This window comes from Numenius arquata, chromosome Z, assembly GCF_964106895.1.
Source record: "Numenius arquata chromosome Z, bNumArq3.hap1.1, whole genome shotgun sequence".
Classification (NCBI taxonomy): Eukaryota; Metazoa; Chordata; class Aves; order Charadriiformes; family Scolopacidae; genus Numenius; species Numenius arquata.
This window is the reverse complement of record NC_133616.1, coordinates 67449415-67471862: the sequence shown is the minus strand read 5'-3', so window position 1 is coordinate 67471862 and position 22448 is coordinate 67449415. Positions and strand designations below refer to the sequence as shown.

The window sequence follows — 22448 nt, the reverse complement described above, 5'->3', positions numbered from 1 at the left end:
AGGAGAGAGTGGAGCCGGTGCGGACTGAACTTCGATCTCCTCTCCCAGAGCCTATTCATCATCTCTACATTGTATATGGGGGTCTCTCAGGGGCAGGGGGCGGCAAGGTTTATCTACACACAATATTCTCCTACCCTTCTCATACCTGACACGGAAATTTAATTCATTCATACCTTCAATCGAAGACAGTGAAAATCGAACCCACCTCCCCCAACCCGCCCCCCACCCGCCTCGCAAAAATAACCCCAAAGCCGCTCCGCAAGCGGGACGGTTCCCCGCAACGCTCCGTCCCACCCCGGTGCGACCAGGTGGGCCCTCACACACCGTCTTCCTCGGAGGAGCTGGGGCGGGGGGGGTGCCTGATCCCACCCCCGACAGGGGGGCTCGGTTCTCGCCTAGGGTCGGAACACCGCCCGGGGAGGCCGGGGGGGGGGGGCTTCGTTTCTCTTCCCCCGCCCCTCCGGAGAGCGGGGAGGCAAGGCGGTGGGGTCAAAGCCCGGGGAAGGGGGGTGTCGGGCCCGGGAAGGGTCGGGCAGAGCCGCGCGGCGGCGGCCGGGAGTCGGTGCCTGCCGGGAGCCGGTGCCGGCCGTGACTCGCCGCCCTCCGGCGGCCGCTCCTCACCCCAGCGCCGCGATCCGGCCCCTGGGGCAGCAGGCTGGGCTTGGCCCCCGCTCTCCGCCGCGAGTATTTAGAATAGATAAACAAATTAATAAAAGGAACCCGAGGGGGAAAGTGCATCTGGGCATCGTCCCCTCAAAAGGCTGCCGCAAGTCGGGCAGTCTGCGGGAAACGGTGGTTAATTTGGCAAAAAGAGATGGGTGGCAGCTCGTCGGTGAGGAAACTGAGGCATGAGGAACCCGCCATCCCTAGGAAAGCGCCGGCCCTCAGGAAATGAAAGGGTACTGTCTCATCCAGCCCACTCTCCCTCATAGCTGGGTACCCAGGCCCAGCCAGGGATGCGGGGCCAGCCGCCGTGATTTATACTCGCAAGTGAGTAATACCGTGTGAAATGATGGCCACTCACACCGGATACCTGCATGCTTGCAGTGAATTATGAAGCAAAGGGTCAGAGGCCACCGTTCTTTAATACCAGCAAACTGCAGGTATCCAGTGTAACTGCACCTTTGAAGCATATTATTGCCTGGACAAAAATGTATTTCTTTCATTTATTGTTACAGCTGGTTTGCTGGTTAAAGCACTATGTTGGACCCTACCTTTCACTGACAAAAGCTTTCTCCTCTCAGATTTCCTTTAAAATATGCAGTAGTAGTGATATTTAGGTTGGAGAGTGTTTAGTGTTGTATTTTGGGGGCAATGATGTGTCCTTTCCCTTTTGCTTAGGTTTAGTACTTTTAAGTGTATTCCCATGGAATGGGAATGCACTGGCATTACACTGTGTTCATTTTTATGGAGGCAAGTAAATGATAACAAATTACACTCCTCCCAAAAGAGCCATACCAAACAGCTCCACTAGGAAATTGTTTAATCTTTTTTCTTGCTTCTACCTTGCCTTAATCCTCCTGTCTATAGAGTGTGAAGGTATAAAATGAGGAAATGATTTCCTTCCAAAAAGTCTGGCTGCATCTGAGCCTGCAACAGAGCATTACCACTGACCTTACCTTCTACATCTCCTGATTTTGTCAGGAGACACTCTGCTCAGGCTGTAGTCCTCCTTACTTTTCATTTTCAGCAACTCCCTCAATTTTCTCACATTTCTTGCTTCTTCTTGTCTTAATTTGCGGCTTGACTGATGGTATTACAGCCAGTGGAAGTTTTAATTTCAGCTGTCCTTGGAGGAGGCCTGTACTCACACAGCTGCTCTCTGAGGCCAAAATAGGAGGAAGGACACAGTACAATTCTCTTTGTTGCCCTGTGTGGCAGCCCTCTGGAAAGCTGACACTTGTCCCACCATCTCCCTTTTACTTGAACTTTCCACACCTGTGTGGTTCTTAACAGTTGCCATCCAGTTTGGAGAACCTTATGATGTCAGTGGACCACAACACTCTCCGTCTCAAAAAAACCCCTACTTTTCCATGTATTATTAAGCAATTTGATGCACTACATCACATCCTACTGTGCAGTATCCATGAAGATGATGCTGTTGATCCTTTCTGTGAGGCAGGATAGCGTGCAAGACTTGAAGTTCCCTTGTCCACTGAGACAAGGAGGAATCCACTGCTTACAGTGACAGTCTTTAAATGGTGGTATAACATTATTGAAAGTGTGCTTGGGTCAAAGTCTTCCAGGTATCATTACACAAAAGTTAGTCATGGAAGAGGAAAAATGCATGGTAACTTTTTACTCAAGGCATGGTAAAATATGTCTAGTAGGGCTTCCACTCCTGTGGGGTATTTTTTAAATTTTATTTGTACAATTGCATAAAAACTAAAAAGATGTTTAAAGCATGTAACTAAGAAGAATTTCAGTACTGCTTAGTATTAAAGACAGACTCCTTCCCTCTCATCAGCAAACCATAAGCCAAAACAGTTTCAGAAGATGTCCCACTTTCCAAATTTTCGGCTTTGGCAGGACAAAGGGAAAGGAACACAGCAGGAGATAAGATACTGCCGCTGCCAAACATTAAGACATTACCAGTGGTTTTGGATAGTGGAAAATAAATATCACTCTGTGTGACTTTCTGTAAGGGTAAATGACATTGACATAGATTTAATTTATACTCCCTGTCAATTTTTTTAATTTATTTTCCTTGAAAAGGTAGAAATAAAATGTTTTATCCACATTCATGCACATATATTGCCAGGACGAATTGAAGAAATCCTTGTTCTAGGCAGGTATTAAAAGTAGCGTGCATGAAAAGTTATGCATGTCTGGTGGCAGGATGCAGGAAATTGACACTGAAATGGCCTGAGTGGAGTCATGAAGATGCCTTAGCATGTTTGATGTAAGTTGCTGCGGAGACATGGTGTCTCCAATAAAACCATTCATAATCGGGTAGTTGAGAGGAGAGTTGTGCATCTAGAAGATGGTCAAACAGTGCAAACAGGTCTGATTCAAGGACCCGTGCTGGGTGCTAATTGACGTCATGGTTAGACATGCTCTCCTAATGCCCTGAGTTTTCCTGTCAGATGTTTTCTTTCTAACTGCCGGATTTGTTTAAAGTGTACTCACATACATACCTGTTTGAGGTTGGTTTTTTTTTTCCTTTTTTCCTATTTGAGATCCTTTCCTGTACGATCTCCAGTGCCAAACTCCAGGTATATCCTGCGATCTTTGGATATACCAAAACCACAGGGTTTCTTGATGACTGGTTTTGAAGAGGAAAGAAAAGATGTTGTGGTGATACCTCACTTTCCAAACTAGCTGTGGAAACAACAACAACAACAAAAAAAACCCCAGCATGTACTTGCTGCCTTTTATTCATCAGGCCTGGGAATGGCTGTAGGAATATTTGCTGCATAATAATCTTCTCTCAGGACTAGCCAGAAACTTCTTCCTTGGGGTCCTGCAAATCTCATCCTCCAGCCACCTCTAACTGATGTGGCCGAGTGAGCAAACCCCCTTTGTCGTTGCAGTTTAACCCAACAAAAGAGTCATTTTGCGACAGGGATTATATTGTTAAGGAAAGGCTTTAACCCTCCAGCCAAAAGGCTTTTTTTTTTTTTTTTTTTTCCAATCTAAGCACGGTCCCCACCAGGGGGCTTTGTCCTGTAGCTGCTCCGGTGCTGGTGCCGGCAAGGGCTCTTCTTCCCTCCTGCCCTTACCGTGCATGACATGTTAGGGATGGCACAGGGTGAGTTTCATACGCAGGCCGCCTTCTGCGGGGGCACCTACCGGAGTAACGCACAACTCAGGGCTTGCTTGTTTGCTTCCTGCTAAGATCTGTAATGGATGTCGTGGGTAGGGAACCTGAGCAGATGAGCAGCAAGCAAGGACATGTGCATTACCTGCAAGACTCGAAGGTGTAATGGTTTTGAGGGAAAATCTCTTCCCTCTGTAACTTTCAGTATTGCTGAATGCATCATTTTTGTATGGTACAATTTAAAAGAGGATGACAGGAAATAGTGCTTAGGAAGTGTGTCTAAAATTATAGAATGCAAATGGAGGCCATATTTTGAAAACAGCTTTTATTATCCTTTAGCAGCTTTTACAATAGAGAGGAAGGTTTTCCTTTGAAGACTCTGTAGGGAAGAGGCCTACATAATACATAGCATATCCACCTCGGAAAGAAGAACAGCTGAGTCAGTCCCCCTGAGAATTGAAACTGTGGTTACAGGCAATCTAGCAAGTCTAAGTCTGTGGCTTAGACCAAGAAGCTGCAGCTTCTATAGTGAATACTGTGCTTTAATTTTTTGAGTATGGGTGTAAGTTGTATAAAATTATTAGGGGAAAGATCTTGGACTTGCTACGTGAATACTGTGGCATAGTTATTGTTTTTCCTTTGTATCTCTGGAATAAATTTATATGAAAACTGTGCTACAAAAGTGAAATGTGCAGAAGACGGTAACCTATTTCAATAGATTTATTGTTATGTTAACTCAGCATACCTCCAGAGAAATGGATTTCCTAAGCATGAAGCATTTTCCTGGAAGTTGTACATTCACGGCATGTGCAATAGTGTGCAGTGGAAACATTTAACCATAATTGTATTTGCTCAAAAAAAGAAAAATCACGGTACGATCTTCCCAAAATAGAGAAATGTCATCCATTATTAAGAGCAGTTAGGGAAATCAACATTTTTACAAATGGGTCTTTTTCATGGGAGTTGCTCATGAAACCAGGCATGTTGGTTTTGTTCTTAGCCTCAGCTACATGTGATAGGCAAAGAACATGCATTCCTATTCAATAAAAAATTTCAAATGTGTGCTAGGAATCAGTACTATTTGCTATTATATAATTTCAATTTAAAGATTATTTTTTGGATATAAGAAAGTAAATGTCCATGCAGTCCTCTGATTTGTCATTCATGAAATTCTGCTCTATTTATTTTATTTTTTAAATAGACAGGCATGCACACACATGTTAATTTAAAAAGTAGAGTGAATGTTCATTTAAAATAAGGATGAAATTAAATCCTGTTCCAGTTAAACTCTCGGGCTTTACTGGGGGGGGACCTTGTAAGGTACTATGACTGTGTTTTAAAATGTATCCCCAAAACACACTGGGATGGTTTATGTGGGCTATTTATATCAGTCAAAAAACGCATCTTAAAAAGCAGTCTTAAAATAAATGAGTCTCAGCAAGTCTGTGAACACACGAGGCTTGCAAAATGTCTGCAGGGTTTCTGCTCAGCCTTTGGGATTTCTTAAGGGCTTTGGCGAGATTAGGAAAACCATCCCAAGCAACATACAGCAGGGCATGGCGTGTGTGTGTGCTGAGCTGCCGTGAGATGACAGAGTGAAGCAGAGGGCTCTGCATGACCTCGCCTGTGGCAGGGATCGTGCTGGCGGCCAGCAGCACCATACTGACAGTGTTTTCCCCCTCTTTGCCCCACAGGATGCGACATGTGTGCCGATAACCGCAACGGCGAGTGCCCCATGCACGGGCCCCTCCACTCCCTGCGCCGTCTGGTGGGCACCAGCAGTGCTGCCGCAGCAGCTCCTCCACCCGAGATCCCAGAGTGGCTTCGGGACCTGCCCCGGGAAGTGTGTCTGTGCACCAGCACAGTGCCTGGCCTGGCCTATGGCATTTGTGCAGCGCAGCGGATCCAGCAGGGCACCTGGATCGGGCCCTTCCAGGGAGTCCTGCTCTTGCCGGAGAAGGTTCAAGCAGGAGCCATCAGGAACACGCAGCATCTCTGGGAAGTAAGTTGCCATCTTTCCTTCCTTGTCAAATTTGATTGTTTTGAAATAGACATTGAGTGTAATTCTATGTAGTACTAGCACTGTTCACTAGCCGTCAAAAATAAACCAACACAATTTAAGGAAGGCGACCCAGCGGATTTGAGAACGTAGCCAGTGCAAGAAAAACCCTTGCTGCACTAGAGGTAGCCAGAAAAACCAGGGGATGCCTCAGAGCTCCAATTGGTTTGCTTAGGCAGAGCAGATTGTTGCAAGTGCTGCAATGCAGAGCAGAGAGATGGGGCCAGAGAGGGCTGAAGGCTACAAGTCATGGTGCTCTTTACGTTTCGACCTGAGGAACAAGAGCTGCTGAAGTTCTCAGGTCGCAGTATGAGCCTAAGTCTGAGTAGCACACGTGGGTTGAGATGGCGTATTGCACCATCGCTGTGGCCTACAGACAGTCCCAAGTGCAGGAGCCAATTCTACAGCCCTGCTGTTTTGCACACTGAAGGTGTTAGCGCTTGTTCACAACTTAGTCCTGCACCAACCGTGCATCCCCCTACCGATGCTTTCAGTGCTTCTGTGCGAAGGGCACTCTCAGCTCTCTGAAGATGTTCTTTTTCTTTTTGTATTTGTCACCATCTTAGAGAGGGTAACTGTGATAATCGATATGAAAACATGCAGGGTGTGATAGTTTGGTTTATTTTGCAATGAACACTGACTGTGGTTTGGCAGAACAGATCACAAACCTGCTATTGTATTCCTTTGGCCGTCCGGGGACACCCGTGGCTGTTACTGTTTGTGCATTTTCTCCAGTGAAGCACTGACGTTTTGTGCTTAGGTATAGTTTCTACGCAGGTGCTAGCAACAGCATCATGTGGTAAGTTAATTTAGAAAGAAAAGACAGTATATGCTCATTTTATACATGGGTCTAATAATTAATAGGGAACATGTATAATGTCTGTATGTGTCAGCACTTCTTATTTACAGAACCAGCCTCATGTCTACCTAGTCTTTTGCCGTTCATTTCTTCTCTGCTCTGTGCTGGAAGGTGTCATTTCTTAGTTCTGCTTAGTCCTCTGTAGCTGCAGCTTCCGCACACCTCGGGGCAAAGTGCTACAGAGAGTCAGTAGAAACGTGCCCACAGATCTGCAGGTGATATTTACTCATTTAGACCAAATCCGAATCGTCATAATATTAAGGGGACAGGCTTGCTGGTTAGAAACCCAACAAGGAGCCCATGAAGATGCAAAGAGAGGTTTTGCTGTCTTCAGTGGGTATACAGTAAAAGTGAATGGATTTTTAAAAGATATTTGGTGCAACATGGAGCCAGCATGTTGTTTATAGCACTTGCTCACAGAAAACCTGTGATCCTTAAGCTGTCAGCTCTATCGGACTGAAGATTATCTCTTTTAATCATTCTGTTCTATTTTTGCATGATATCTAGTAGGTATGACTTCCTTCTATGAGTCGGAGCTCCTATGCATTTCCTAAATGCAAACAAATAGTAAATAACACATCGGGGTCTTTGTCTCAAAATATTTACCAAAAAAGAGTCATTGTGGCAAGAGGGAGATTTTCACATTAAAGAGTAAAAGATCAGTCTCAGAACACACCTATATGTATTTAGTGAAACTGGATGACTTGCAATCATTGGGAGTTTTGTTGATGCCTTCGGTGGGGATGAAATTTCTCTTGTATAGCAGATATTAATAAATTGGACTTAAATCTGTTCCTACCAAAGCCCAGTGATTATAATGTGAGCATTTTGGGATTTGTTATTAATCAATTTTTTTTATTTTTTATGGAACACTCTATAATGACGTTGGCGTCGTTATTTTCGTTGTTAAGAGGCGCTTTGTGGTTTAGACTATGCTTGTTAACGGAATATAAAATAAAAAATAATAAAATTAGCTTGCCAGATCATCAAGTTACATCAAACATTGAAACAGCTAAAATAAATGGAGTTAGAGAATTTTATATTATCCTTTAATATTTACATATTCAATTTAATTTTTTTGATTATGTATCAATTTTGTACAAGTTAAGTTGCAAATATTGATAATATCAATTTTAAATAGGCAAGATGTTTTGAGTCTGATTTCAGATGAACTTAAAAATTGTTTTAAAGCAATGAAAGAAGGAAGGTTGTTGGGGGAAAAGCCAAAAGCAAAGAAGAAAAAGATGTTAAATAAAAATAAGAAATAGTACTGCTGTATCTGCCAGATTCAGGCAATCAATGAATGTAAACTGAGTTTTTGTGTGTGTTTGCTCTTCTGTTCTTAACACACAACACAGATTTCCTGTTGGCTAGCAAAATGAGTGTGTGTGTTTTAAGTGAATTATCTTTAAAATAATAATTAAATTTAGGGGTTTTTTTGGGAGGTATTGTGGGCTGCTCGCGGACTCGGTTTATTTCTTCTAATGGCAAAAGTTGTTAGCAAAGAATTACTCTAAGTTCTGGCTAAAAGTTTTGGCTGTTTCTCATTTGTTTTGACTTTCAATTTGGTATATTTTACCTATCAGAGAGCTAATGTTTAATAAAGAAAAATACAGCAAAAGAAAGTAATCAGAAAGTGTGTGTGATTTTAAAAAGCTGATCTATGAAAATAAATAAAAGCAATTGAAAGTATGTATCTGAATAGTCTGTATTCTTTTAGTATATATGGTATAGGAGTGTGGATTAAATCACTGTAAACTTCAAAGGAATGTCTCATCATTGTCTCTTTATAAAGTTGTAGCTTTAGTCAATTCTCTTCCAACAATCTTTTCAAGATAGTTGCAAGTTTGTCCACAGATCAGTTATTCAGCATTAGGTCTCGATGGACCTTACAGAGAGAACTTCTCTTTCTTAGTACTGTAAATAGCATGGTAATATTTTTTCTCTCAGCACTGCAAGGTAAAGTTGATAGATATTTGTTTTTGTTTGCAGTTCTTTGTTTTCAGTGTAGACCAGATAAATAGAAGGACTATTGCAAAGACTTTTAAGCATAGTTACTGATTTGGTGGCTTTTTTTATTCTCTTTGTTGTGGGAAACATCAGAAGCACTGCATTTGATGTATAGTTCAACGCTATGGAAATATGCTTCAGTCTGTCTGCACAAGTGTTCCCACCATGCACTCAGTGTTTGCTTTGTATGTAATCCATACAGCATAATGTACAGTGATTCAGAGTAAATTACATACCATTCCATTACCTCACAACAGGCCTTGACACCTATGGGTGTTCATGGGAAATTATAGAGTTCTCTCACAATCAGCCAAGATAATTTTTTATAACTTTCAGAAAGATCAGCCCTTCAGAAAGCCAAAAATATTAGTCATTTTTAGTTGCAGTTCTTTTTTTTTTTCCCCTTTGGCCAACTTCTATCCAATTCAGAGTCTGCTTGTATTTTATGAAAATACAATAAACTCTGATTTGTTTAAAACAAAAACAGGACTGGGTGTATTAAATAAACACTCTCTTTGGTAATACAGGCATTTATTCCAGCACTGCTTGATAATATTTCTGATTTTTTTTTTCTTTTTTTCCTTTTTTTTAAATTTTGAAGTAATGAGAACAATCCTTTTGTTATTACAAAGAAAACAGAGACTTTCTCAGCAATTAGGTCTTACCGATGAGAATGAGATAATTTTCCCCTAATGTGTTTTCTAATAAAGAAGTGAAAAGGCACACTTGATTCCAACATATATGAAAACATTATCTCAATTATTAATGTGTCCTTACTCCCTGGAGATAAATTAATCTAGTTGCACATGGTTTCCCCTTTCTGTTTAACATCAAAATTTAATAAGAGTAGACTTAAGGAATGTATACGATATACACTTAAATTCTATTAGATTAAAATACAGAAGTTTAAAAGGCTTATACATTTTAGTAGTCAAAGTTTTTCAGGCTCCAAACTTTAAACTGTGAGTTCTGGAAACAGCTAAATCATAAATGGTCTTTTCTCCTGCAAATGCAATTTAAATGAAAAAACTTTTACTGACAGATGTATCAAAGGATAGATTCTTACAGTTTCCTTTTCTTCATTTGCCTGGTAAAGGGTTTGCTCTCTATCCTGTTTTTTTTTTTTTTTTTTTTTTTTATCAGAGCTCAAATAGTTTTCTTCTTTGGAATAACCCAAGAAAGTCCAGTATCTTATTTCACTTTATTTTAACTTGACTTAATTTAAGTTTCGCTTGTCTGGAAGAAATACTTTTTCATGTGTTAGGTTTTCTACAGGGATGAGCAAAATACACATATAGCAGAGCGTTCATTAGTAATTACAAGGTGCTAAACTTGTGTTACCGATTTTCCCCTTAAATGGACAGGAATAACTGGCACTACTAGAAAGCGTGCATGTCGCTTTAATAAAGTACTATTTGGGTACTTATTGGCCTTTTTGTGCCTCAAGTGAAGTCAAAGAAAACACTGCCTTTGACTTCATCTGGACCAAGAACAACCGTTTTACTGGGGCGCATGCTGGCCAGAGTCCATGCAGCGGTACTGTACGTTTCTGTACAAATTAATATGCAGAGAGAATCCTTACCTTTCCAATGAAGCACTCATTCCAGTTATGGTGATAGATTTGTATTCAGATTCTCAGGGCTTAGTTTTGGACTAAATTTGCTGCTAGAGTGAAGCACTGGGGGATAGAATTATGTGCATGCCGTAATTCTATTAAAGTGGAAATTATGTTTCTCAGCAATCCATCATCTAGTATTCTAGACTGCTTGTCAGCCCTGGTTCAAATGTGTCACGTTCATGAAATTCAAATAATTTTGTCTTGAAAAAACCCCTTAGTTATATTACTATTATATCTTAAATTATGCAGAGTAACAGCTGGTGCCATTCTGTTCTTGTTTTGCTTTGCCATTTCTGAGGATTTTGTGTGGTGTACCACCCTTGTGTTTATTTTCTATTAAAAAAGCACAATAATTTTTACTTTTACATGGATTTTAAGTTCACATACTGCCTACTGGAAGTATCCCTAATGTTGTGCTCAGTAGCTTGCTAAGCTGAAAGTTCCGTAGCAGCACACAGAATGCCACAGCTTCTTTAATTTATGTACCTTAGAAGAAAATTGCGCCAAGCTTCTCTAAAGCAGCTTACTAACATTAGTATTTCTGCATCACTTGGTATCACATTTTTCCAGAGAACTTTTGTAAGTTATAGATTCCTTACTTAGGGTCAATATAAAATAAGTTTGATCCCAAATGTAAAAGCTACTTTGTGTTTGATAATTATTGTGCTTAGAAAAGTTGAACTAAACCTTGATGTTTCTTTTAGAAACCCTGTGATTTTTATAAGACTTTTTCACGCCTTATCTCCGTGTATCCCCATGTCCTTGGTATGTTTATTCCATGTAGACAAGGTACCTGGAATTCCTGAGCAGATAAATAAGCCTAAGCACGCGTGCAACAAAACAAATCTAATTTGTCATGGAGACTGATTCTCTTCTTGTTTAACAAAGTGAAGTTTGGAATAAACTTTCGTGGGAAGTTGGATACAGCCCCAGAATCTCACCAGTATTACTGAAAACAATAATTCTGTGGACTGCATGGAACATGCACGCATCTGGACACACACTATTCTCAGAAAAAAAATATTTTTAAAATTGCCAGATCATGCAGGGACTGTCTGTTTTTCCATGGCACATAATCTCACCTTGGAGGTTTTATTATGTAATATGCAAAAATACTGAAATGGAACACAAATAAATATAAAAGCTCATTTCTGTCCTTATTTGACCACTAGATTTCCCTACTGCTCAAAGTGATCCAATCACCAATATTATGGAAACACTTCACCCTTCTTTTTTTTTTTTATGAGTTAGTGAAAGCAATTTCCATTGTTGGATGAAATCTAGTTTGTAAAGCTTGAAATTACTCTTAATTTATGATACCATTAACAATGAATTATTTCTATTGACTTTTGATTCAAAGTGGGTGAATAAAGGCAGTATTTTTATGAGATATATGGTTATCTAAAATGTGTTGCATACCTGATGCCAATAATATATTAGTTGTAGATTTGATAAGCCGAAACTGCAGCATACACTTTTCAGGGTGGCGGTGACATTCAATATGTCTCAATCACTGCTTTGTATGTTTTGGTCCCCCAGGTTTCATGGCATCAAACACGCATGGACTTTAAAATGCAGACTTTTAAGTAACCGCTTAACATAAAAGCTGGAAAATTCAGCCCAGCCTACACTTCCCTTCCACGCATTTGGCACCTTTTTCAGATAAGTTACAGAATTCCATTATCCAAATTGTTACACATGTGTGACAGAGGTTGACCTTTAGTCATGTCAATCCTTTTTGTGTAGGCCTCGGGCTCCAGCCTAATGGCTCAAAGCCTGATTTACTCACTGTAATAAGGGCAGGAGGTCGAGCAATTGTCAGCTTGCCTGCTCGTACTCGTCTCAGAGCCTGGTTGAAGGCTGTTAACACAAAGCTTTTCAAAGTGAATTTACAACCACCACCACTGACAGAGGCCAATCAGTACACCATAAATGTCAGGTTAGTGAGATTGAGCAGTAAGTAAAGTACTGGCAGCCCACTATTGGCTGAAATCAATTGTCTAAGGTTTAACTGAGAATAGCAATCTGTGTATAACTACGTCTGCAGAACCGGCTTAAGTGTGGAGAGCAAGTTGGAGAGTGGATTAGGCAGAATGACCCATCAGCAACAGCCGTGACACCAAGCCCTGCATTTGTTCTCCTGCCCTACGAATGGTGCCTGTACCGATGTGATTCACAGTCAAAAAGTTGTTGGACCTGCCTCTAAGTCCTAGAAATAAGATGGTTCTTCTTTTACGCTGGGAAAAAAAAAAAGAGGAAAGGTAAAACCTGGACAAAAAGGCTAGGAAATTTTTTAATTTATCTGTTCAGTAATACTCAACTATTTTTAGTCCTTGGTTCCAGAGAAGGCATTTTCATAAGGAAAATGTTGCTTTTTGCTGTTGGCTTGTAACTGGAAACTATCACAGAATTCACTAATGAGTGATTGTGTACCTGATTGTCTGAATATCCATGAGACGTAGTTACCCACAAGACTGAATGTTTTTATCATTTTGTGTAGTGACAGCCTGGACAACAATTCATTTGGCTTTGAAAACATCAGCATTAAAATGTAGGAATCCATTAAAATGCTGTATGCCAGGATTTATAAATTAGGCAATTTCCTTGATTATTGCAATCATTTACAAAATTGATTGTCCCAGTGTGGTATAGGCAGACTTCAGCAATGATCATTGACAACAGGCACATCCTCTAATATCTATACTCATTGTTCCCTAAAAGAAAAGCCACTCTGCTATGAGGTTATTCTCCATCTCAAGGTCAATTATGCATTGAAAAAGCCTACTAATGTAGAAGATAGCACATCTTTAACGGAGAACCACATCAGCTATTTATAGACTGTAATGATAGCCGGAACACTTATTTTTTCTTCTGTTTGTAATTTGTTTGCTGACGGCCAAGGCATTCACTTGAGTCTGCAGTGCATATTCTCTTTCTGATCCGTTATTGAAAGGTAAATAATTTTGGCAAATTGCAGCTGTAAATATTTATTTGATTGAAGATTTAAAAGTCAATAATGTGTTTTATTTGTTGCATCTTAAAGTTCTAATTAACCCATAGATATAGTGTATAGTAACTTGACTTGGGTCAATTGCTTCTGCAAGACATAATAAAGACATTATGTCACAAAGCAAATACGCTCTAGAAGTTTTCCTATATTAAACAAATACAATAAAGCCGCAAAATGCTAGCCACCAACCACAAAACCACAGTGCTTTCTACTTGCGTGGAAATAAGCAATATAGACGGTAAAAACCTATAAATGCCAAACCTTAAAATGCAGGTAATTACAGGAGATTCTTTTTGCAAACTGTAGATGAAGTCCAGTTTTAGATGGCAACAAGCTAATTCGTGTCAGGCCTCATGCAGATCATGAGCTTCCAGGACTAATATCCTGCAGTTGCTAACAGTCCTTGCTCAGACAAGATAGCCATTGATGTCACTAGGAACTTTGATTTAATGAAGTCTGCAGGCATGACTGAATAACACAGTATCGCTTTAATCACAATTCTTAAATAATTTTTTTCTAAGATAGGCCAAGCGTTCCTTCAGAACATAAGGCCACCTGCGTATTGTCTGCCACAGTCTATATGACAACAGTAACACACAGCTAAGGTAAAGGTATCCTTGTATAAATGCATTCATTTGACCTAAGGTTAATATTTTATTATGAAGAAAGGAAGGGTTGTGTTGCCAGTGATTGTAGTAGTGCGTTGTATTTAGTTAGATAAATATTACCATCAAAGAAAAACATTTTTTTTGGTATCTTGTAAAAAATCTGTAACTCATAAGTTTATTGTTTGTACTACATTGCATATTTGTTGCATGGATTTAGCAAGATGTACATAAACAATTCCATATTTTAACAGTAATTCAACCTGGTACTTTCTGTGTAGAGACCTACTGGTGTATAAGCAAGCAAATTTAGTGACCCCAGGGCATTTCTAAAGATGTTTTGATTTCATTGGGGGAACTACAAAGTAGAGAAAAGTGGTTTTATCATGAGTATGAGAAACTCCTACTGAAATAGAGGCCATATCAAGGCTCTGTTCTTCATATTGTTCACCTGTAACAAAGCCCTGAATTTGGAAATAGAGTAACGGTCGGTATTTGTTACAGTTCTAAAGTGGAAAAAAATAATCCTACATTAAGTGCCATATATAAAGCAAATGAAGTAAGCAAATCTAGGGTTTACGATTTTTGCCTTGGCTAATCTTCCAGTTGTGTTAAGATCAGTATTTTTAAAAAATGTATTATACCTACTTTTTGCCGGATGCCATGTCAGCATTCACTGTGGAAAGCAGGGTATTAGTTTTTATCAATCTGTCAAAAGAACTTTTATAGCAGTACGGATTGGTGACTGATACTATTTTTAGAACACCATTTTAGAAAAAGAGCTTACCATTGAAGAAAAAATTTTAAAAAGTGGTCTGTTTTCTGTATTCTATTCTATTTCTATTTTAAGTTGGCTTGAATTCTGTCCCCATTTCCATTGCTCCAGTAAAAGAAGGAGATGAAAGAGATGTACAATTACTTAGAGAAGAATGAGAATGACTCAGGTATATTTTTTTATTTATTTGTAAGATAATAAAGCACATCTTCATTGCCAATAGTAATGTGAAGTTTTGCTGAGCTACAGTTATTTCCCTGGGTTTGTTTTAATTCATTTTATTGTGACCAGCAAGATTTCAGTGACAGCTGCAGTAGCAAAGTGTCATTTTTCCACCTCTAAAAAAATGCGTTCTCTTTCAGAGCAAACATTCTGGGAAGAATTTGACATTTGATGGAAAAAATTCCCAATTTTAAAAAGAAATTTGATTGTCATCCATGACTTAGGGCCATTCTCCACATCAGAGCAGGAAAGCTGGTGTATAGGTTGGTTAGGTTCTTCTAGATGGCATGCATTGGGAAAGTTCAGGAAGAAATACTAACGTTTCATCAAAATAAATGTTTCTTTTTAACTAGTGCAAAAATAACGTCAGCATACTTAAAGAAAACTAATAGATTCATGAAAAAAAGTTTGATTTCTAACAAGATATTTTTTAATGCAGAAAAGGAGAGGTTGCAGATTAGTTTTTGACCAGCTCTAACAGAAATGTACAAGAAGTTACATAGACTTAGAAATTCCACTTAAAGCTGCGGTAACCCTTTGGGGCCGTTGACAAAGTGTACCAAGCTAAGACCTCAGCTGTGTTTTCAGCGGTGTTCTCTGCAGATTGCAAAGTACCGTACTCTCTCTCTGGCATTATGCTGGTGAGAGGCGCTTCCTGAGAAATCTGAGGTCTCATTTCCGTGTTGGGACCAAAACTTTTCACACAACTGAACTTCATGGACCAACACGCTAGAGTTTAATTTGCTGTAAATCTTTCAGCAACAGGTAAAGAGTTTAGGCAGCTCAATTTCTGATACAATTTTATCAGAAAGATAACCAAAGTGAAGATGAACATTGGCATTTCCTTAGACCATATGGTAATCTGAAGAAGTTTAGGAAAAAAGATGGGTACCATATTGATGTTCAAATCTTTGCATCAATATTGTCTCATCTGAATTTCTTTTTTTTTTTTAATTTCTGATCAAACCAGGATCACGTTCAAGTTAGTTGGAGTTAGAGGTAATGCTTTAGGAATATTGACCTGCTTGCTTATTTGTCCAGAATGGTGCCTATTGCATCCCCAGCCTAGGGACTTGGTGAATTTCCAACAGTGAGAGTTCTCCAGCAGAAATTGTGTGGCCTGGGCTCTAGGGTGTCTCTAGCCCACCAGATGGTGGAACATACATTAGAGTAGGCTATACATCTGAGCCTGGGTGGGCTCAGACAGTAACCCTGGCTGAGTAGCTATTTGACCTTGGGGTCTGCCATTCCCAACAAAAGATGGCTGAGGGTCAGGCTGAGGTCTGCAGCCTCCCTTTCCTCCAAAGACTACATTTGTCTGCCTCTTTTCTTAACCTTTGTGGGTTTTTGTTTATTTAATAAAATGCTAATTTTTATGCCCTAGTTACCCAAAAGTGACATGTCCCAGAGGCTATAGTGTTGCAGAAGTTTTACTTCATTGTTTGAAATAGGTTTTTCCTTTACTTTTGAAAGACTAATTTGTGTACAATTTCATTGTTTGCTGGCAAGCCAAATCAGATGGCTTCTGTTTTAAAGATATAGCGACTGTCATGTTGTATCATTTCAAGGACTTTGTAGGGTTTTACTCTGCTTAATCCTTCATTCTGAGTACATATTTCTTCCACATTATTACTTATCTCTTCTGAAATCTCACAGGTCCACATACTATACTTTACGCTATTCATTCCCACTCTATGGCCTGCATGTCACTGTGGCTGTATTTATGATCAGAAATAGCTAGCAATGTCTCTCAGGACACTATCAATCACAATTTAAATAACAACGATGGCCACTGAAGAAGTTTGCACAAGGCCTTCTCCCTTCCCTGAAGCTGAGCAGCACACTGCTCCCGTACCCCACCCAGCCTCTGGTCGGTGGGTAGGCCAGGAAAAACGCTCCTTTTTCTGTCATGTTTGACTTTCAGTTCATCTGTTTTAAGGGAGGAAAGACATCAAGAATTTAAAATTGCTGCTGCATCTGTGGAGAAAACAGCTGGCCACAGTGATAGTTAAGCCAAGGCAATTCCATGTCTTGGAATTTACCTAGTGCAGTACAATAACTTACCCAGTGCAATTCAACCTAGTAAAGGTACAGATTGCTACGGTGTTTGTTTTACTATTTTTTACCTTTTCTTACTTTTTTTTTTCCAATTATTTTAACTTTTTTATTAAATGCTTATTTATTTTATAATTTATTACTGTAAACATTTTACATTAAAATGCTTTTTGTGATGTCTGAAAAGATGTGCATTTGTCTCAGTGCTTTTTACAAGGCAAGCAAGAGGGCAAACATTCTGACACTTCCTTTCTGTGTGGAAGGTGACTTAATTTATTTGGAGAATTAGTGAGTGCTGTTGACACCATTCATTTCTTGTTCTAGCCGTCATCCCACCCTAACTGTGGAAAAAAAATCTTCTCTTTTATGGGCAAAGCTGGACCAGCTGTATGTTAATATTTTGATAGTTAATTCCATCACTTTATTTACATAATGCTACAGTCAGTCATTGCAACTTGATATCAACTTATTTGGTAAATCTCTAAAAGAAATAATGTTGAGAAATTTCTTTGTAAGAAAGACTTTGTAGTGCAGCATCCAAGGATCAGATTGCCACAGACTGAAAGTCTGACTGAATTTCTCCCTCCTTCATACTCTTTGAAGGTCTGACCATAAAATCAGAGAGCTAGATACCTTATCTTCCACTTTTCCTCAGCAAATTCATATATCTATGTAGGCTGAAAAAGTAGACCTTTAGATCATAGCGAAAATTGAGGCAACAGACAGATGCAGGATGCAGGCTGCTAAAACAATGTGTTTGAAGAAGAAGATGGAGAATAGGACAGCAAGGCTATGTAGTGCCAGTAAGTTTGAAGAAAGAGCCAGGGCACTCTGAGACTGTGACTCTTGTAGAAGATTACTGCCATTCTTTCTCTTTGTTCTCAAAGATTATAGGTAATTTTATTGCTCTCTCACAAACCAGCAATCTATCTACTATTCAGTTTTTGAGCTGGTGCTCTCTGATGATGACTTGTGGCTGAGCCACAGAAAGTCACAGGCAAAACATTAAGAAGTGATGGTGTTCAGAATTAGTCATTTTCTCCCTCATGTTCTCATGGTTTTCTGCTGTGGATTTTCCCCACTGTCTTGTTAATGAATTTAAATATTTTATCTGTCTAGTTTAAGCTCTCAAAAACTTGCAAGTACTACAAAAGGTAGCTATGTGAATATTCTTGAGCATGCAAAGCTTTTCTTAGAGGTCTTTCAGTGTGTCTTTAGCATTTCACTAGGAAATATGATATCACATCAAGGGTGGACCATGAGCAGGCACAGTTGGGCACAAGCTCGTTATGTCTGTGGTCAAAGCTGACCAGACAGACGCCTGCTGGGGACATGGAAGTCCATGTGGGAAGTTGGAATGTGTCTGCTAGAATAGTGCCATGCCCAAGGGAACAAATCCTAGCAACGTTGATTTGACTTATGGGCTGGAACCAGATTGTGCCCAGGCTGCGTTTATTATGATTAGTGCGAGCTGGACCTCTCTGCCTTCTGACATGGCTTTGTCCTGTGCCTGCTGGGGAAACTTTTTGTGACTATTTGACCAACACCTTGCTAGATTTTTTGAAAACCTAAAGACAAGAGAGGCTTTCACTTTAGCTGCAGGTGATTTATCCTAGCGGTAATACTGACAGGGCTTCCTAGTGGCTCCAAGTCAATCATGAGCAAGTGTTGCAATTGCGAATACCAGAGAAGGTCTCATAATGTGTGCTTTATAATCGGGCAGTTTTACACATACACACAAGGCAAGTCAGTACTAACACTTGCTAAAACTGCTCACAGATCATATGGTTGAAAGTTGAATAGTATTATATTAATGACTTCAAGGCGCCTAATAAACCTCACTATTCGAACAACAACAACAACAACAAAATCAATTGCTATGCCTGGCTACGATCAATGGGGTAAGAATGTTCCTCTCCTGGGTGCATGACAGATACAAATAGTAGAAATGGAGGCCTGGGTGCTGTAAGCTCATAGCACAATGTCACTGCACAATTCCAAAATTTCATTTACTCCCTTCAATCTTGTTGGGAGCTGGTGGTGTTGTGGAGCTTACAGAAAGCATGGAGCAGCTTCCAAGTAGGACCCCTGAACTTTTTCCCAGTGTCAAAATGCAGGATTTTTTAAGTCTTTTCATTCTATGTTTCACAGTGATTGTACTTGCTAGTGAATAAAAGGACTCCAATGTTACTCCTCATTCCAGCAAAACAAAAATGGTAGAAGTCTCAAAGAGGGCAAATATTTTAAATTCATACATCAGTCTCTTAAATTTTCCATCCTGGAGGAGTCTGTTGGAAAGGGACCAGGGGATGAGGAGAGACACCTTGGCTTTACGCATGAGTATAGGAGTTTGTATTTGAGTTGCCCATGAGCATTATGGAATTTAACTCTCCACCAGAGAGTTATGGTAGCTATACATTGTAGTAAACGAATAGAATCATGTGAACGAAATATCTTTGAAGAGTTACCTTGTGTCTAGAGATCCAAAAACCTGTGGGTAAAGAGAAGAGAGTACAAAGTGCTTGTGGAGGTGGTCAGCTTCTGGCAAAAAAGCCTTTGAATGGAGTTTTTAATGAACTTAATATATTGTGTTCATTATAGAAAAGGTTAGAATTAATTTGACTTCTTTGTATGGACACTTACATATGGAATATTAAATCCCAAAACTGTCAGATGGGCTTTTCTATTCAATGGGTGAGAAGGGATAGACAAAATAGCACAGCTAGAAGCTGCAGTTAGACAAAATGCATCTCAAGAAGGTAATTATGTTTTACAGTAGTTAAATGTAGCAATATCTTACTAAAAGAGGCAGGTACCTTACTTTGACTCTTCTAAAGGTCATGAGATGTATCGAGTTCTGCATCTCTGGGTTGGATGTCCTGAGCCTTTGCCTTCACGGTCTGTGAACCTTCAAACCCTTTGCTTTACCTCCATGAGGAGAGAAAGAATGCCTGCATCTTCCTTGTAGCACTTTTCATAAGGGTCTCATCTTCAGTGGGGCACTTACTGGGAATTTCTTCCCTCAGCTGTCCAGGTAGATTCTGCTTTCTTTTAGGTTTTTTTTTTAATGGGACCACAGAATTACCACAGTCATTGGGCCAGGGACAGCAGTTTGAGGTATTAGCCTTTCATTTCACAACTAGCATATTTGTGCCCTGGGCTGACTGCCACTGGCCTTGCAGGTTTGTCATGATCTCTGCAGCTTCAGATGTGGCCATCCTGGCTTGCTGGCTCATCTGGGCATTTCTTTCCTTAGCAGTTCCCTGCCATTATGGGGGCATCAGGTACTCATGGCACACTGGTCCTCTCCAGTGTGTCTTTTCCTGGATGGAAGCTAATGGCCTATGAAGTATAGCCTGGAGCAGTCCCTGGATCGAAGTCCCTTCTGGCTTTAAAATCCATGAAGTTATGAAGCAAACCAAGAAAAGTTACTGTGTCTGTGTAAACATTATCAAAACTGAGCTCTGCTCATTCTCCCAAGTAAGAGTTTCTGTGCTTATAAATTCCTCTCAGCCTCCTTTTCTGACAGAGTGCAGCACATCAGAGGAATTGTCTGATAAAGATGGGGAGAGAGGAGAGGGATTATTATAAAAGCCAGCCATATGGCTTCTGCCCGGAAGTCTGCATATTTCCCTTATACATGAAGTGGCATATACAAACTGCAGCTTAACCCAGAGCTCCAGAGAAATAATAATATGGAAGAAAGAGCAACAGTAGCTCTGAATTTTCTTGCAATGATCCTATTGCAACAACACTGAATCGACATGCACCCATGCACCACAACCCCCACAGCTGTCACTTTGGCAAACCTTTTGATGAATTGGATCTTGATATTTACAGAATCTATTAAAATACAGCCCATCATGTGTTTGTTTATATGTTGACAAGATGATGTACACCCTGCGGGTCAAGGGTGATGTGAACTGTTTTGGTGTTCTTGTCAAAGCAGCTAAAAAAAGAGCATTTAAATAATTTTTGTAGAATAATTGTCGAAGAATGTAAGAGCAACATACAGAATTCTTGCTTTGAAAAAAAATCTCTACTGACCTGACACAAAAATCTGAGCTTGTTATCAATCAAAAAGACTTTCCTACTTCTTCTCTAATATGTTAGAAAATTGGCAGCTCAGAGAGAAAAACAAATAGCAAAATTAAACAGAAAGGAATTGATTTAACTACTTGGGTGGTTTATCCAGTACCATAAAAAATCTTTCACTTGGGCTTGTCACTTATTAAATATATTTTTTTTAATAAATGAGCCCATATAGCACATATGAAATCTTGCACTGTTTTGCTATAAATATTCTAAGTCGGAATTAGGTTTATGAGTGTATCAGATGCATTTCTTTGAACATCATTCAGATGTGTTTGATTTCTCTTTGCAGTTATGAAGGAAAAATACTATCTGAAATTCAATCATGTCAATCTAGTTGTCCTCACAGATATGTCTTGTAAATCCAAATGTGTAAATCCAGATATGTCTTGTAAATCCAAATGTAAATCCAAATCAAGAGTGTTACCTGTGTAAAATTAAACTCCAAACCCATATGCTGAAGGATTCCAAAGCATTCTCCCAAATTCATTGTATTTTTATTAAATTATATTCCCATGAAGTGGTCTAAGAGCTAAGACAACTTATTGTAGAACAATATCTTCCCATTTTTATTACCTGTTTTTATCAACACCTTGGAGTCACGTGCCTCAGAAATAAATAATACCTGTCCCAACATAAAGCTAAGACATAGTCATTTTGATGCCATAAAAGACATCATGGAAGAGGGCAGATAAAGAAGATGAGTTTCAAAGGAACAAAAAGTTTACAGTTTTCTTGGATTTGTTATGTGCACATTGTCAAATTGTTGAGGTATCCACTCACTTCACTGTTTTACTGTTTTAAAAAGGAATGGGTGCATTTGGAACGCAGAGTGGAGCTGGGATGAGGTGAGAAAGAAAGAAGGAGTGGATAAAGCAGGGGAAAGGAAGAACTGGAACTAGGCAGTGTGAGAAAGGAGAGATCAGGAGAGTCGTGGATGAGGAGCACAAGCAGACTGCTGGACATGAGCGGTCCTGAGTTGTTGTGTTGAAGAAGTGGTAGGGTTGGCCGTCATGTACCCCTTGAGAAGGACCTGAAAACAGCTGGTGTTACCTTCAGATTTCCTCTTCCTAAAGGTAACAGGCTGTGCTGGTTTGGCCCTGGTGAAAGCTTATTCCTGGGCCTTGGGGTCCCTCAGAAAGCTGCCCCTTGGATCAGGTCTGGGAAAGGAAGCAGAGAAGCCTGGGTTTTTTATTCATATTTCAGAAAGGAGGTTCAGGGCTTTTCTGAGCTGAAGTACGGATAGTTTTTTTTTTGCTTTTCTCCCCCTCCCCTCCCTTCCCGTCCCCACCCCTCCCCTTCTTGTTTTGTTATATATTTCTAAGATTGTTCTGGCAAAGAAAAGTGCTTATAACTTTGTTTTGAAATGAAAGCCAAGAGCCT

General features: G+C 39.8%; 1 protein-coding gene across 1 annotated transcript in view; it reads left to right on the top strand.

Moving 5' to 3' along the window:
- PRDM6 (PR/SET domain 6) overlaps positions 1 to 22448 on the top strand; it is a 75620-nt gene that overhangs the window by 4304 nt on the left and 48868 nt on the right. Inside the window, exon 2 of the mRNA XM_074166708.1 lies at positions 5455 to 5762. Within this exon, the coding sequence (XP_074022809.1) occupies positions 5455 to 5762 (308 nt within the window). The remainder of the gene's footprint in view (positions 1 to 5454; positions 5763 to 22448) is intronic.